Source organism: Hoplias malabaricus, chromosome 6 (genome assembly GCF_029633855.1).
Source record: "Hoplias malabaricus isolate fHopMal1 chromosome 6, fHopMal1.hap1, whole genome shotgun sequence".
Lineage (NCBI taxonomy): Eukaryota > Metazoa > Chordata > Actinopteri > Characiformes > Erythrinidae > Hoplias > Hoplias malabaricus.
The window spans coordinates 11,666,343-11,684,048 of NC_089805.1; the positions used below are offsets into that span (position 1 = coordinate 11,666,343).

The 17,706-nt window shown below is 44.4% G+C and overlaps 2 protein-coding genes across 2 annotated transcripts in view; both read left to right on the forward strand.

Annotated features, from left to right (window-relative positions):
• The window catches only part of LOC136699455 (fibrocystin-L-like), a 53,158-nt gene extending 43,625 nt beyond the window's left edge, over positions 1–9,533 (forward strand). Inside the window, exons 65-78 of the mRNA XM_066674175.1 lie at positions 146–268; positions 351–462; positions 1,416–1,532; positions 2,201–2,366; positions 3,028–3,260; positions 4,189–4,356; positions 4,480–4,637; positions 4,757–4,892; positions 5,014–5,355; positions 5,450–5,601; positions 6,071–6,217; positions 6,905–7,058; positions 8,169–8,264; positions 8,603–9,533. Of these exons, the coding sequence (XP_066530272.1) occupies positions 146–268; positions 351–462; positions 1,416–1,532; positions 2,201–2,366; positions 3,028–3,260; positions 4,189–4,356; positions 4,480–4,637; positions 4,757–4,892; positions 5,014–5,355; positions 5,450–5,601; positions 6,071–6,217; positions 6,905–7,058; positions 8,169–8,264; positions 8,603–8,769 (2,271 nt within the window). The 3' untranslated portion in view covers positions 8,770–9,533. The remainder of the gene's footprint in view (positions 1–145; positions 269–350; positions 463–1,415; positions 1,533–2,200; positions 2,367–3,027; positions 3,261–4,188; positions 4,357–4,479; positions 4,638–4,756; positions 4,893–5,013; positions 5,356–5,449; positions 5,602–6,070; positions 6,218–6,904; positions 7,059–8,168; positions 8,265–8,602) is intronic.
• Positions 9,534–13,089: 3,556 nt separating this feature from the next.
• On the forward strand, positions 13,090–14,959 carry gdf6b (growth differentiation factor 6b). The gene is made up of 2 exons (XM_066674184.1): positions 13,090–13,399; positions 14,088–14,959. Exons 1-2 carry the CDS (start codon positions 13,090–13,092, stop codon positions 14,957–14,959), a joined length of 1,182 nt encoding a protein of 393 aa, XP_066530281.1.
• The last annotated feature ends 2,747 nt before the right edge of the window (positions 14,960–17,706 follow it).

Sequence of the window (17,706 nt, forward strand, 5' to 3'; positions counted from 1 at the left end):
TATCACTCAACATAAGAGCAGTCTACAGGCATTTGGACACGTGCAGTTAAATGTGGGGTCCGATGTTTTTTACCAAATGTTGTTTACAAGTTTGTTTTACACATTATTTGTTCATTAAAGGTAACTTTCTTCAATGTTTGTTCAGGTCTCAATGAGCGTGGTGGTGTCTAACGTGACTTTGGTTGATAACGGTATAGGCATCGCGTCCTTCATCTACGAACCTCCTTCAGTCACCCATTTGTACTCCAACAAAACCATGCTAGTGCAGGTCAGGAGTTAAATGTCTTTTCTTGCCGTGAATAGAATGTTATTTTAATTACAGTGTGATAATAAGTTCCTTTCTTTCCCAGAATGCTTTAATAGTTGGCAGCAGCCCCAGCTTTAACTGCAAGGACACTGTTCCTCTGAACAACACCAACATAGTTCTGAGTGCCACCAGCAGAGCTCCAAGACCTCTAAACGGTACAGAACTACATTTCAGTTCACGTCATTAGCTCAAGGTAACTAGCTCAAACAGCTGGAACATCTTGGAAATTTCTCGTCTCTCAACATCTGCCTGCGTATGCCCAACTGGGTGCTGAGGTGGACGATCCAGATGTGTGTGTGTTGGGGGGGGCGGGGGTTCACTGCCCCTAGACACTAGTGTGCAGGTTTTCATTTCTTAATTAAAATTTCACAACCTTTGCCCCCAATGACCCCAGTTCATCTGTTTGTTCAAGACACAGGGAAAAATAATTCAGCCAAAAAATATGAGAGAGAGTGTTGAGTAAGCTCTCGTGATTGGAGTAAGGTAGAACACGTGAAATGTATTATGTTTTAATTTTTATATGTAATCACCCTTAACTTCTTCTACACATTTGTTAGATCTAGGAATTAGCTTTTCATTTCCTGGAAAATACATGTTGTCTTTAAAGGAAATATGATTTTGATGGCTTTCACCATAAAATGTTCCTTCAGATTTGGGAGCAGGTAAAAACCCCTCAGGGCTGAGTGGGGGGCTGTAGGGTGGAGGACTAATGTCCTGGTGTCCACACTCACACACAGCAGCAGGCTCAAGTTTCCTCAACACACGTGTGTTACTCAGAATGGTTTAGTTTTCACAACGACTGCAGGAAAACTAATGATGGAAATGAGCTGACGCTTTCTGTATGTCTCCTCTGAAGGTGTCTCATCCTAGAGCCATTATAAAACCACCTGCAGGAGTGGTAGATCAGACACACACCCAGAACTTACTGAAAGCCCCTTGTAAATGCAAGGGAGTGTCCTGTTTTCTTCCGTGATGAGTCTGTGCTGCTGCAAGCAGTTGTTGAGGAGTTTCTTTAAATATCCAGCCACCTCTCAGAGCTGATATATATCTGATTTATAAACCACACACTGGTCTGTGTTGATCTAATTATGTTGTGCTTCCTTGGCAGGTGGCAGGTCTGGGATCTCGTGGCCCACGTTTGAATCGGCACAGAATGGAGCTCCACTTAAAGCCCACGATGGAATCATGAGCTACAACGCCATCACTGGACTCCTCACTGTCACTGGTGAGATGCAAGACACTTTGATATACACTGATATTAGGAACTTTTACCTTGTACCAGTGCTTAGGACCCCCACAGAGCAGTCAGACACATCAGTGCTGGTGGAGTTTTTAAACCCTGTGTCCACTCACTGTCCACTCTGTGAGACACTCCTCCCTCATTGGTCCACCTTGTAGATGTAAAGTCAGAGACAGTAGCTCATCTGTCGCTGCACAGTGTGTGTTGGTCGTCCTCTAGTCCTTCATCAGTGACACAGGACGCTGTCGGCTGGATGTTTTTGGTCGGTGGACTATTCTCAGTCCAGCAGTGACACTGAGGGGTTTAAAAACTCCAGCAGCACTGCTGTGTCTGATCCACTCGCACCAGCACAACATACACTAACACACCACCACCACATCAGTGTCACTGCAGCGCTGAGAATGATCCACCATCACATCACACCTGCTCTGTGGGGGTCCTGAGTGCTGAAGAACAGGGAGAAAGGGGGTAAGAAAATATGCAGTGAAGCAGGTGGACTACTGCCTGTAATTGTAAAACTACAAAGTGCTCCTGGAGCTAATAAAATGAATGTACAATGAATGTAGACACGAGGTAGATGTTCCACTGAAGGTAATAATGAAAGCCAAAAATCTAACCTTTAATCAAATGTTACTTTTCCCTTCATCTTCCAGACACCACTTTTGTTTCGTTTAAGAATGTGTGCTCAACCGAAACAAACATCATGTTCATAACTGACCCCAACAATGAAGATCTGCAGCACCCTGTTTCTGTTCAGAGGATCATCAAGAGCGACAGCGCAGAGGCAGCACAAATCTTCATCCACCGTCCAGATGTGTCGTTAGTTTTAGTTTTAGTTTTAGTTTTCTACTTACTGATTCATCCACCCATCTTGTATAGCCCATGTATTCACACACTCACCCAGTCACTCAGACAATCATCCAGTCGCTCACACACTCACCCAGTCACTCAAACACTCACTTAGTCACTCACACACTCACACCTGTGGACAGTTTCATACACTCACCCAGTCACTCACACACTCACACCTGTGGACAGCTTCACACTCTCACGCTGTCACTCACACACTCACCCAGTCACTCACACACTCACACCTGTGGACAGCTTCACACTCTCACGCTGTCACTCACACACTCACCCAGTCACTCACACACTCACACCTGTGGACAGCTTCACACTCTCACGCTGTCACTCACACACTCACCCAGTCACTCACACACTCACACCTGTGGACAGTTTCATACACTCACCCAGTCACTCACACACTCACACCTGTGGACAGCTTCACACTCTCACGCTGTCACTCACACACTCACCCAGTCACTCACACACTCACACCTGTGGACAGTTTCATACACTCACCCAGTCACTCACACACTCACACCTGTGGACAGCTTCACACTCTCACCCAGTCACTCACACACTCCACAGAGCTGGTCCTCTGTTGTATACCAGTATTTGATCATATCTCTAATTTCAGGAAAGCGAACCCCTCCGACTGTGTGGATATGGATTGTGACGCAAAGAAGAAGAGCATGCTGAAAGACCTGGACGGCAGCTTCCTAGGGGCTGTGGGATCAGTGGTGCCACAGTCGGAGTACGAGTGGAACGGAGACCCCCGACACGGACTGGGAGATTATCGCATCCCTAAAGCCATGTTGACATACCTCAACGGCAGCCGCATTCCTGTGAACCTGATAGCACCAAACAAAGGTGTGGGGATTTTTATGATTTTATTTTTCTTTTACCACAAATTTATCAATAACATGTTAGCGAGTTCTCCCCAGACATATCATGATGAAGCTGGAAAGGCAAAGCTGACACCTCTGAAGTTTTTTACAAGCATTCAGGGCTCAACACACTCAGAGGAGGCCACTAATGTTGCTTTTTACCTACTCTGTTTGGTCCCAGTACACCCCCTGCCCTCCGAAACATATCCGGTGTCGTCTAAAAACCCAGTTGCAAATGGGCAGGCTTTGGAAACCACAACAACGGCGGCGGTAACATTCAGCGGTGTTTACTCATGGTGTATTGGCGTGTTGTTGTTGTTGTTGTTGTTTGGGACTGAACACAGCTCCGTCATCAGTTCAGACAGATCAGTAGAGTTTGTTTCTTACTTGTTGCAGCGTCCAGCTCTCACTGGATTCTTTCGTCGGCCACCGATCCAAGGAGCATTTGGACCTATTCAAAACACCACGGCATAATTTTACGAGCTGCCGTCGTGAGTCGGATAAAAACAAACGTGATCTCTGCTGCAGCTGGAGATTTTACAGATGGAGAGTTGGTGCTGGATATCTGCGTTGCATCATAATGGACAAATCTCTCTGGCCAATTAATATACGTTTAGTCCCTACTACCTGGTACCATATTTATAAAATGGAAACACCAAAAAAATGGTAACTGCCCAGTTGTTTGTTCAGCCAAAAGATACCCATTTGATTCATGGTGGCTGAACGTGTGCATTGTTCTTTTCACACAGCTGCGTCAAACCTTTGGCTTGTGCTATGTATTGGAAACTACGATGCCTGAGAAGGTTTTTTTAACATAAAGATTATGTTAATACAGCAAATTAAATTTCAGCTTCTCTCCTTTGTGCAAAATATATTGTGTCTGAAATGACCCGGCTGTGTACGTTGTGCAGGTATAATCCGGGACTCCACCTGCACCTATGTGAGCACATGGCAGGCGTACAAGTGCTTTGGGCTGAACTACAAGATGTTGGTGATGGAGAGTCTGGACTCGGACACTGAGGACAGGCGTCTGTCTCCTGTGGCTGTGCTGGGAGATGGATACGTGGATCTAATTAATGGTATGTGTGTGTGACCGCAGTTTATTGGACCTTGTAGTGTCTGTATTAGGATTTACAGGTGTGAAGCGTTATATATATATATAAACGCTTTAAAAGTTATTTGTATATCTCATACATCCACAGGTCCACAGGACCATGGCTGGTGCTTCGGCTACACATGCCAAAAGCGAGTGTCTCTCTTCCACGGCATTGTAGCCACAAACAAGTCCTTTGATATCTATTTCACCAGCACACCTCCACAGAAACTGAGGCTCATGCTGCTCAACGCTAAACCTAATGAGGTATGCCAGCTCACGTACAGTTTACCCACTGTTCCCAGTGTAGTACGCTCAACTGAGGCATAGTTTAAAGCTGCTGAACTGATATTAAAGGGTAGTGATGATGGGGTGTCTTTTTACAGGCTGTTGTAGTTGCAGTTTTTTACCCAACAAGTCAGCGATTGAATGCCTATGTGAACAACAGCCTGGTAGCGCCCAACAACGCTCAGTGGAACAGTGATCAGACGGACTACACCTTGCTTAAACCTGCTTATACAGGTACAGTAACGTCCCTTGGCTTGTAGAACTAGTTATAAGATACATATTATTTGAGAATTAAAGTATTATTTACAATTCCATTATTATATTATTTAACTGTCCCTCCTTTTTTGTGTTTCAGGGCAATACCTCCCCACTCTGAACTCCCCTCAGGGCTCCAACTTCTTCGACCCTGATTATAAGATGTTTTACATACTCCTGCGCGGCTCTGACCCAGTGGAGATCCGCTTGTCTCCAGTTCTCTTTGTGGACTTCAACTTCCCATACTTGACGGAGGAGCAGTTTTTCGGGGCTACGCTGGTGACAAACCTGGCCAGGTTCCTGAAGGTTCCTCCAAACATGATCCGGGTCACCAACATCATCCGTGCGAACTCAGCGAGACGTAAACGAGCCACAGGTCTCACCGTCCAGGTGGAGGTCAAACAGCCTCTACAGAACCAGACCTCCTCCAATGGCACCAACGGTGAGGAGACACTGCTCACAGGAAATGCTTATTGCTCAAACGATTCTCCTGAGCGCTGCTGTTAAATGGTGAGCTGTGTGTCTGTCTCCCTCAGATCAGCAGCAGTTTGCTGTTTTGAAGGACATTGCAGACAGTTTGGGGCAGGCTGCTGTCTCTGGGAATCTGAGTCAGTCCATCGGCTTCAATGTCTCCTCAGTGGGGGTCATCACACCCCCTCCACCACCTAGCGACCCCTCCTGGAGCCAGGTAACATTACAACACATTTAAAAGCCCTGTTTAGATGGCATTTAATGTCTGTTGGGTCAAGGGCTAGTTTACCTTTACAGGAGTTCCTCGGTGATTTAATTTCCAGCAGGATTGACCAGGATTGAAAATTGCAGCCTGAATTAGCTGTGAATGAACACAGGGACGCCCTGCGGACTTCAGGGTGTGTTCAGATACGTCAGCTTTAGGTCGATTAAAACGAGCCCAGGTGTGAAGTGCTCTGTTAGTGAGATTCGTTAGAGCGAGTGTGAACACTCCCTTTTCAACTCTAGACCAGACCAAGAGAACGAACCGCACGTCTGAACACACCCTCACTCCCGTCTGGATACAAACCTACATGTGTACACCTATTAAACATTTGATCATCTGTGAGTTCAACTGGGACTAAAGTGTGTGTCTAAGTGACACTAATTGTGTGTGTGTGTGTGTGTGTGTGCATTTTCGTTTTCAGGTGGCTAGTCAGCCTGTAACTCGTCAGGACCCCGTGGTGCAGACGGTGAGCAGTGTGTCGGCTCTTCTCGTGGTGCAGGAGCCGGTGGCGGGACTGGAGCCCGGACCCCTCAGTGTCCAGCCCTCCATCATGGCAGTGGACCAGCAGGTGCGCTTCAGACCACTATTCAATTATTACAGTGGTTATTAAACCAGGGGCCACAAGGTGGTGCTAAAAGGAGTGCAGATAGTTCACATATGCCTCTACTTTACATTTGTTGGGTTTTAATGAATCTAGTTTGGCCATATTTTAAAAATGATTTAACAGATTCATCCCTGGTGATGCCACAGCCATCTGTAAGTTCAGGAGAGCCCAAATGTACACTTTGAAGTAATAATAACAATAATAATAATAATAATAATAATAAGTTCAACTCATATTGTGCCTTTCCCAAACCAAATGGATGCTTTACATACAGAGGGACAGAAAAAAAACTCTGAGGATTAAGTTACTGTGAGTAAAAAATTAATGCTTTTAGAAGTGATTTGAAGGAAGAAATAGTTGAACAGTCACGAAGAAGAGAAAGAAGAGAGTTCCGAAGTTCAGGGGCCCCAGCCCTGAAAGATCTGACACCCAGGGTAGAAAGTTTAGTTGAGGGGGCAGTAAAGAAACCAGAGTTGGAGGTAGGAAGTAGGAAGGACAGAAATGAAGGGAGGATTTTATATTTAATCCGAAGCTCAACAGGAAGCCAATGCAGCTGCTGAAGTAGCTGCAGACCTAGTCCTTTTACTCTGATAGAGCCTGTATATTTGAGTGTATTATCTGACTCTGAAGGCTCTAACCTGCTCTCTCCAGGGTTCCTGCGTGTCTGTGGGAGTGACAACGCTGACCGTCTCTGCCGTGCTCAAGGACAATATGGGCAACGTACTTAACAGTCTGTACGGAAACACCACCATCTTTTTCTCCGACTGCTGGGCAAATTACACTGACCTGGCCATCAACGGCACTGGTGAGGGAGCTCAGAGTAGCCCGCATTTGAGTGGAAACACTCTCAAATCTCCACCGCTATCCAATGAAAAATAAGTATGCAGATGCTCCAGACTCTCTCCTTTTGTATCGTGCCTTTCAGTGGAGATCACACAAGCTGTGTGTGTATATAAATGACTGTCGGTGTCCACAACGTGTGCAACTTAAAGCAGCTGTGGTCAAACTTTTAAACACATAGTGTATCTTCATTCAAGAGTCCACAATAGTAGAGGCTACTAAAACAGGGCATTCACGCCAATGGAGCTTCATGTGTGTGTGTGTGTGTGTGTGTGTGTGTGTGTGTGGCTTGCATCCAAAATATTCAGAATGATAAAACCTGTATTCTGTATTTTCTATTCATAAATCATAAACATGTGCTGGTAAACAAGTCTCACGGGTCTCACCACCCACACTTACCCATAATCACTCCGTCCACATCACCTCATAATATTAAATATTGAAAGAGCTTGGTCCCATTGAGTGTTGAGAGGGATAGTGGTGAAAGTGGAGGAACAAATGACAAAAAAACGAGAATTTTTCGAGAATATGAGGTGGAAGTTTTTTTTTGTTGCTTTTTTTTTGGAGTTCAAAGGAAGGAAGGGTGTGTGCTGTTTTGTGGCCTCCGTGGCTGCATCACCAACAAACATGTTTGGCCACAGCTGCAGCAGTAAACAGTGTTAGTTCCATCGCTTATTTTGAGTATATTCAAATAAATAATAACCTCAAATACGTCAATCAAACCTTCAAACAAAGGAACACTTAGGTACCATTAGGTATTTTCATGATGTAGTTGACTATAATGGAAACTAATGTGTTAAAGAAGGTTTGTGCATTTGATTTTAGTGCAATTCTCTGTTTTACCACAGGATGTCGCCATGCTCTATACAGAATGTTATTTTTGACTGTATTTTGGGTCAAATCTTTTGCATATGTAAGCAACATTCATAAAGCAGACCCCCCGATTGTCCACCTCCTTTTGCCACGAAGAGAACTACACCACTGTTATAGTTGTAGAAAAGGGAACACCCCGGGGACACAATGTACCTTCACTAACCGCTGTCTGCACTGTCCACACGTCTCTGGTTCTCCACAGGTGTGAACATGAGCCTGGAGTTCACTCTGAACACCTGGACGACGAGGTCTGGAGCCATCTCTATTACTAATGTGACCACCACATCGGCGCCTTCAGGTCAGTGACTCAGAATAGTGTACTCCACAGAGTCATTTAGCAGCGCACAAATGATACGTTCTTAAGTGTAAAGATCTTAACTCTAGTCATTCTTCATATTATTGATCGTCAGGTGGTGATATAGGGATGTTATAATATTATCAACTTGTTCTGGACATGTTTACTTGCTTGTTTTAATGGATCTGGAAAAGTTATGGGAATTTTTTTGTATGTTTTTCTTAGTTATTTTTTTTTTTTTTACAGTTTTTATATTCGCCATCTTTCTTTACTCTCTCTGACTCTTCTCTTTCTTTTGCTTCATCTTTGCCCTCTCTCTCTCTCTCTCTCTCTCTCCATAGGTTCTACACAGGTATACAGCTCTACCACCCAGGTCCCCATTGCCCAGGACTCCACCACCAGCAGCAGGTTCCCCAGCATCTTCGACTCTAGCCCGGCCTTAAATATCGAGAGCATGTTCTTGATCCTAATTCTGAGCGTTCTACATTTATTACACCGCACACTGTAGGAGAACAGAAAACAAACACACCACCTGTCCAAACGCTTGTGGACACACACTTAATCCAACGTTCTTAAATTTTGCTGCGGTGCTCTGCTCGTCTGGGAAGCCTTCACTTGAAGTTGATGGAAGCCTTGAGGGAAATAGGGAACAGAGCAGGGAACACAGAACAACTGTGTTGACAATGGGTGCATTTGTGTCTACAAACTTTTGGACATGTAGTGTAGTAATGTTTATTCAGTGCCTTACAAAATTTAGCATTAATATGCAAAAACATAATATATTTCTTGTTTTTCTTTTCATTTCTGAAATCAAAATGTTTTAATGATTCTCTAATGAGTGATACATTTCTTATTCAGTAAATAACAAAGTGTAATGTCTCCTTTATTAGTGGCTAAATTATTTTGGAAACTATGTTAGATGTATGATCTTTTTAACTGGATTTTGAGAATGAATAACATATATCTGCAGATTCGTTGGCTCCCTGTTGTTTAAAGGTTTTAATAAACATGTGAGGGTTAATGAAGGTGTATATTATATTCTTCTGCACCATGACTTTTTAAAGATAAAAGGCTGAGATGGAAGAACTGATGTACAGTATATGTTCAGTTTGCATGTCATTTCATTTCTATTCTCCGGTGAAAACGAGCGTTCGAGCGTGCTCAGACGTGTGAAGTAGGAATGAAAATAACCGTCGGTTATTTTTTATTTTATTTTACCCTCAAAAGGTCAAAGTAAAAACAAGGACAAGGATCAATAATAAAGAGATCAATAAAAGTCATGGAAAACAATGATATAAATAGTCCTGAATTATTAGAAACAAATATTTGCATTGCATTTCTGACTGTTGACCACTAGAGGTCGTGATACCCCTGGATTTTGAGATCTGCTCCATTCATTAAAATGCTCAGGAGTTGCTTAGGAATCTATAAACAATACATTTTAACTTGTTCAGGTGACAACATCTGGCTCAGTGCAATGTACCTGTTCCACTCCTGATGAAATTTTGAATTAAAATATTAATCCAAATCCTAATAAAAGACATTATATATATATATATATATGCACAAAGTTGTTGGACCACACTTTCTGCTGCAATTTCTGGTGGCTCCAAGATTCACAAAAAGAATCAAATTTGCTGATGATACCTCTGTCCTGGGCCTCATCAACATTCATAGGCAGGCTTACAGAGAGAGAAATTCAGTGTCATATCACAGTGAAGCTATTATAGCAACCTCTGTCTCAGAATCAGCAAAATGAAGGAGATGATTATGGATTACAGAGAGTTACAGGGGCCATTAAAAAGTTTATTATAAGGGGGTTGCCCTTATACACGAATAATAAACCTGTTAATGGGCCTTCTTCGTGATCGAAAATGTGCAAATTATTTGTCATTTTGTCATTTGTATTTGTACAACAAAGTGCACCTTCTGCAATTAACCCATGTACACACACACACACACTAGTGCTCTAGGGGCTGTGAATACACCTGGGGAGCAATTATGGGTTTGGTGCCTTGCTCAAGGGCCCCTCAACTATGGATTGAGGGAGGAGTACAGTGCTGTTCCTTCACTCCCACCGCCCCCAGTTTTCCTGCTTGTTGTGAGAATCAAACCAACAACCTTTCAGTCCACGGCCCTCTTCTCTAAACTCTAAACAGGTGGGCAACACGGCTGCCCACCTGTTTTCATATGATGAGTGGATTTATATTGGCAACAGAAATAATCAGTATTCAGCAGGGTTCTCATGTTCCGATATGTTAAATTCAAACAAATAATAGGAATTATGTACTACAATAAAAAAAAAAGGTAACTATGGCTTAGTGTTTCAGGAATACTGTGTGTATTATGAATCATAACAGACAGAGTCAGTTAGGCCATATGCTTTTTCCCCACCTGCTGTTGTGCAGTTTCTGGTTTGATTTTGTTGGGATCACATCTAAAAGATTTAATACTCTGTCAGACAAGTGCCACATGTCCATTTGTTCAGTAGGTGACAGAGTTTCTCATCTTTTAACTCCACCGCCACCTGTTTTAGGGTTGTTTAATGTTTTTTTTTGTCCCCTAGTCTTAGTGACCAGGAGGGTGGGTGGGGATGGGATGTATACGTTTATAAGTTACCTTTGGAATGGCACTGCAGTTATTTCTTTTTAAATACATTCATTCATTCATTCATTATCTGTAACCGCTTATCCAATTTAGGGTCGCGGTGTGTCCAGAGCCTACCTGGAATCATTGGGTGCAAGGCGGGAATACACCCTGGAGGGGGCGCCAGTCCTTCACAGGGCAACACAGACACACACACACATTCACTCACACACTCACACCTACGGACACTTTTGAGTCGCAAATCCACCTGCAACGTGTGTTTTTGGACTGTGGGAGGAAACCGGAGCACCCGGAGGAAACCCACGCGGACAGGGGGAGAACACACCAACTCCTCACAGACAGTCACCCGGAGCGGGAATCAAACCCACAACCTCCAGGCCCCTGGAGCTGTGTGACTGCGACACTACCTGCTGCACCACCATGCTGCCCCTTTTTAAATACATATTATATATTTATTTTTATTATAAATATATATATATATATTGCTGATGAACATCTTTTCATTCATTCATTGTCTGTAACCCTTCTCCAGTTCAGGGCAGTGGTGGGTTCGTAGCCTACCCAGAATCACTGGGCGCAAGGCAGGAACACACCCTGGAGGGGTGCCAGTCCTCCACAGGGCGACACACACTCACACATTCACTCACACCTACGGAAACTTCTGAGTCTCCAATCCATCTACCAACGTGTTATTGGAGCGTGGGAGAAAACCGGAGCTCCAGAAGAAACCCACGCAGACACAGAGAGAACACACCACACTCCTCACAGACAGTCACCCGGAGGAAACCCACACAGACACAAGGAGAACACACCACACTCCTCACAGACTGTCACCCGGAGGAAACCCACACAGACACAGGGAGAACACACCACACTCTTCACAGACCGTCACCCGGAGGAAACCCACGCAGACACAGGGAGAACACACCACACTCCTCACAGAGAGTCACCCGGAGGAAACCCACGCAGATATAAGGAGAACACACCACACTCCTCACAGACAGTAACCCGGAGGAAACCCACACAGACACAAGGAGAACACACCACACTCCTCACAGACTGTCACCCGGAGGAAACCCACGCAGACACAGGGAGGACACACTACACTTTTCACAGACAGTCACCTGGAGGAAACCCACACAGACATAGGGAGAACACACCACACTCCTCACAGACTGTCACCCGGAGGAAACCCACGCAGACACAGGGAGGACACACTACACTTTTCACAGACAGTCACCTGGAGGAAACCCAAGCAGATATAAGGAGAACACACCACACTCCTCACACACAGTAACCCGGAGGAAACCCACACAGACACAAGGAGAACACACCACACTCTTCACAGACCGTCACCCGGAGGAAATCCATGCAGACACACGAAGAACACACCACACTCCTCACAGACTGTCACCCAGAGGAAACCCACGGAGACACAGGAAGAACACACCACACTCCTCACAGACAGTCACCTGGAGGAAACCCACGCAGACACAGGAAGAACACACCACACTCCTCACATTCAGTCACCCGGAGGAAACCCATGCAGACACACGGAGAACACATCACAGACGGTCACTCAGAGCGGGACTCGAACCCACAACCTCCAGGACCCTGGAGCTGTGACAGAGACACTACCTGCTGCTCCACTACGTCATTTGAACACAGCAGCTGTCCTTCACACTGTGTGACAATATCATAAAAAATGGACCAAAAGAAATGCTCCAAAATTACTCTGAATAAAATCATTTTACATTGACTTTGGCTGAAAGCTAAGAAGGTTTTATCCTCCTCCTGTAAAGTTACTATTTTGGAGATATATGGGATGATATGCCAAAAGTTGTGCTAGAGACTTCCACTTAATAAAAGCAGATTAAACAGACTGCTGCATTTAAGTGTGTCCTTTAAAGTTTTCCACTGCAAAATCAACGAATCACGTCATTTAAGCGCGAACAGTTAAACAGAGCTGTAACTCTTCTTGTTAAAACGTCAATAAAGCACAAAGAAGGGGGTCCGGCTGAGCTTTGTATCGGCCGAGTGGGAGTATTTAAAGAGTGGAGGGGGTTAGAGCTGCTCAGTTAAAGCTTACTTTCTAAGGTGGACAGGTCTCAGACTCTCTCAGGCTCCTTAAGCTCCTCTGGCTCACAAATCTGACTCTGAGCTCAGCTTCAGACTCTAGACTCAGCAAACTCCTCAAAAACAAAATCTTTTTCTCTCCACTATGCGAACATCTGCTCTGTCCGTGGCTCTTTCTCTCCTCCTCCTCCTGTCACAGGTTCTCCTGTCTCTCTCTCTGGATCTAAAGGCTTCTCCCGCTGCTCAGTTTCTCCTCAGTCCTGGTTCGAAAGCTCAGATCCGTGGAACCTCCACCTCGGGAAGACGGAAGTTCTGGCGCTCGGTGGAACCTCACGATTACATGCTCTCCATTTATAAAACCTTCTCTGCCGCAGAGAGGCTGGGGCTCAACGCCAGTTTCTTCCGTGCATCCAGAGCCGCCAACACCATCAGCAGCTTCATAGACCATGGGCAAGGTCAGTTACACAGCGCTTTTGGGTCTAATTCAGTGAGATCCCCTCAATTTTGTCACCACAGTGGATGTGTACTGATTTTCACTTATGAAATCAAGGTCATTGGACCGACATGTTGCACCACTGCCTTGAACCAGAATTGATTAAATTGAGATAACAATAAAGGTTAATGTCTGCACTGCAAAAGTGATCTCTAAGCAAGTTAAATCCTCATTCAAGTCATTACGTCCCACATTTGTCATTCTGTCATGACTGTAAGAATATCACACAATTATTTACATATTTTTAATATCATTTTTGGGTTTGTTTAAGTGATTTTATCTGAAGAAGGTGTCTAATTTTGCTTTTTTTATTGTTACATATACATTCTTCTGCATTACTTTTCGAAATAAATGGATTAAAAGATTTAAAAAATTGAAATATAATGGGTTTCCTTCGTCTTGGGCCATGTTCCACATTTTGTGAAGACCCCAATTTGTTGTTTATGTGGCCCTCATTTCGAGAGGTCTGTTCATTCCCGTCAAACACATGTGAAAAATAGGAATATGAAAATGGGGGATTTGGACCAGACCTGGGCCAGAATAAGTTTGCTCTCTGGGATAGAGTTGTGTGCAAATTCTTTGGCACAGTGATGTAAAAATTAGCAAAACAGATCCCCTACAGACATCTCCATCTCCCCTCTCTCCTCCAGATGACCCTTCATCCTCATCGCTATGGAAACAGAGGTATTTATTTGACGTCTCTGCGCTCTCGGATAAATCCGAGCTGCTGGGCGCCGAGCTGAGGATCTTCACCAAACTCTCAGGAAGCTTCCAGGCGTCTGTGAAGGGCTCAGTGGAGCTTCAGCTGTGGTCCTGCCAGTCCCACGCTCTCCTACAGTCCAAAACCTTAGACCTGGAGAATGCTCACAAGGCTCGGTGGGAGGTTCTAGACGTCTGGGAGGTTTTTGCAGAGCGTCAAATCCACTCTCAGGGCAAATTCTTCTGCCTGGAGCTCAGGGCCTTTATGGAGAACCCGCAAAGGGATGTGGATTTAGAGAATCTGGGGTTCCACCGGAGAGGACGCCCACAGCAGAAGAAGGCAATCCTCGTGGTCTTCACCAGGTCCAAGAAGAGGCAAAATCTGTTCTATGAGAAGCGAGGTCCTGATTGGGCCAAAAAGGGGAAAATCCCACTCTTAAAATCTCGGAGGAAGAGGAGAACGGCTCAGAACAGTCGCCACGGAAAGAGACACGGCCGGAAATCCAAATCCAGATGCAGTAAGAAACCCCTCCATGTGAATTTCCGGGAGCTGGGATGGGATGACTGGATCATAGCTCCTCTAGATTATGAAGCGTACCATTGTGAAGGAATCTGTGACTTTCCTTTAAGATCCCACCTGGAGCCCACCAACCACGCCATCATCCAGACCCTGATGAACTCCATGAGTCCCAGCAACACCCCCCCGAGCTGCTGTGTCCCGTCCAAGCTCAGCCCCATCAGCATCCTGTACATCGATGCTGGGAATAACGTGGTGTACAAACAGTACGAGGACATGGTGGTGGAGTCCTGTGGATGTAGGTGATCGGAGGTGTTTGTTATGTTTAAAATCTCATGGATGAATTACAGTATTCGAGGTGGACACTTCGATGCCCGTGCTGTGCCCTTAGGCCCCTCCTCCCCTTATGCCCCTGCTCCAAAGTTCAGTCGTAGATTTTAATTTCCGCTTCTGACATCTGAATAATCTCAAACACATTCAGTTAAATCAAGACTGTTCTGTGTCTATTTCCTCTTCTCAGTATGGGCTTCTTCTCCAGTTTCACATCCTTTCAGACCCATAGTGTTGGGTTGTTGACGTTCTCCAAGTGAACGTATGCACAGCTCTGGGTGTGTTCAGATCTGACGTGAGAGAGGGGCAAGATTTCTAAAAGCTTTAAGTGCAGTTTATGGGGAGTGCCACCAAGTCTTGAAGTCCCATTTTCTCTGTAACATTTAAAATAGCTCAGTTTTATTTGTGATATGTTTCATACGACTGGCATCACACTTAACAAGTGTTTTGACTGGATTTTACATTAAATGAAGGGTGCTCTGACTTCCGCACAGTTTTGGAAATGACGCCCGAAACATATTATTGTATAATATACAAATAAATCGTTATTGATTAAAGTGACTCTACGTTAGATTTGATATTTTTGCTCCTGAGCTCCCCCTGCAGTTGCAGAGTCTGATCCAGTTTTACAGCACTGTTCTGAAATCAAGGGGGAGAGTGGGGTTACCAGAAGTCACACAGTGCAGTTTCTGCAGTGCTGAGCATCTTCAGAGGCGCTGATCTCCCGGTTACAGCTCTGTGGAGCATCACGATGATTTTGAAGCTGTAATTTTAAGGCAATCAGAGATGTGCAGTACTGTTAGCATCACTCCAATCATCGGGAGGGTGCTGGTTCGATCCCCGGTGATACCTCAGCCTTCCAAGACTCTGATGTGACAGATCTGAGCAGTCAGAGCTCACCTGTCTGCCTGGTGACTTTACATTAGTGGAAGTGTGTGATGAAGGTGGTGGTTGACAGAAGGCAAAGTGCTTGTCCTCACTCTCCCACTGGCTCTGTGCCGTTGTGTGAAGGATATAGATTCACTTCTGATCAGTGCAGTGGAACTGGAGATGGGGGATATTTGGGTGAAAAATCAGGCAAAAAGAGGGGTATAAAAAAAGATATTATAACTAAATTAAATAAATACAAACTTGATTTATGGTCCAATAAAAATTGAGAAAGAACAATGTTGTTGCATGAAGTAGTTCATTGAGATTTAAGTTTGTTTTATCACTCTCCTTCAAAGTTATGATTTTGATGCAATATATTTTCCTCTGACAGTCAGGATTTGTGCCTTTGTGACTCTCCAAGTGTTTGCAGGAATTGCGGCATGCATTTAATTTCATTAAACACATTAATGTGCCTTTAATGCACCCAACTTGTGGATTATTCTGTAAATATCATGCACATTAAAACTCTACAGATCAATTCTAATTTATATTCAGTTGTGTTAAATTATTATTCCATTGTATGTGAAATCTGCAATGCTCTAGATCTGCGCTTTATTTCAATGTTTGCAGGAAGAGCCCACTGTAAATACTGTGCTCAGATGAGAACCACGGGATTTATTCTTCTAATAAACACATCAGTGTGAGAAAGTGAGTCTGGACTGGTCACCTTCTGTAAAACCACTTTAGAACATCAGGTAGGTCAGGGAGCGTCATTCTGGGTCACTGACCTCACTCCAGAGGACACAGTTCTACAATCATGGGGTGGGGCAGTGTACGGCTGTAACCCACACTTGGCACTGGGAAAGGTGAGGGTCATGTGCAGCTACTCCTGGGCATCCCATTTCATGTGTATGTAGGTAAAAATCTCTACCTGCGGTGGGTGCACCTCGTGACTAACCCTAGCTTTTATAATGACTTTCTATGAGGAGCTTTAACAGACGCAGACGTCTGGTTCCATTCACAGCCACTGTCTTCGATATATTTTAATGTGTTAATTTTATTGTCATTGCACAGCTGTACGACAAAGTTGTGCCCATGCATTTAAACCATTCAAGGTAGTGAACACACAAACACACACACACTCGTTTCTTTGAATTGTGGGGACTTATCATTATCTAGCTTAACCATAAACTAAAGGAAGACAAAGCCCCACAAGGAAAACAATACGCCACAATGTGTGTGTGTGAACAGGTTTAGGTTCCCACAATGTGACACATTCCTGACACACACACACACACACACACACACATATAGATAGACAGATAGATAGATAGATAGATAGATAGATAGATAGATTGCACAGAATAAATCTTAAGGCAGAAATTCTCAAACTGGAGGGATTCCCCTTTAAATTTATCAGGTTGTGAAACAAATGACCAAACACATGCTTAGTGTAAATTAAAGTATATGAAAACTAAGCTAAGAAATCTTACTTAACTGTGTCACATCAAACGTCTCTCAGTGACAAACCCTTTAAAGGTCCGTTTGTAGTCTGCGGCACACTAAAACCAGTCTGTCACAGATGAAAAGATGAAGATCAAACATGCAAATTCAAATAGGAAAAGTCCAGCACAGAGCCCCTGAGCGTCACCAGGAAAAAGAGTAACAGGTCTAACCCGAGGAGAGCAAACCTTTCTGCATCTGAGAGCAAAAAGGGGCTGTGTTAATGAGAGGTGAACGAGGGGTCAACAGACTCTTAGTGCCACGTTCCCTGGGTGGCCTTCCAGTGTGAGGCTGAATAGAGAGAGTGGACCGAGGCTCATTCACACAAACAGATTGGTAAAGAACAGACA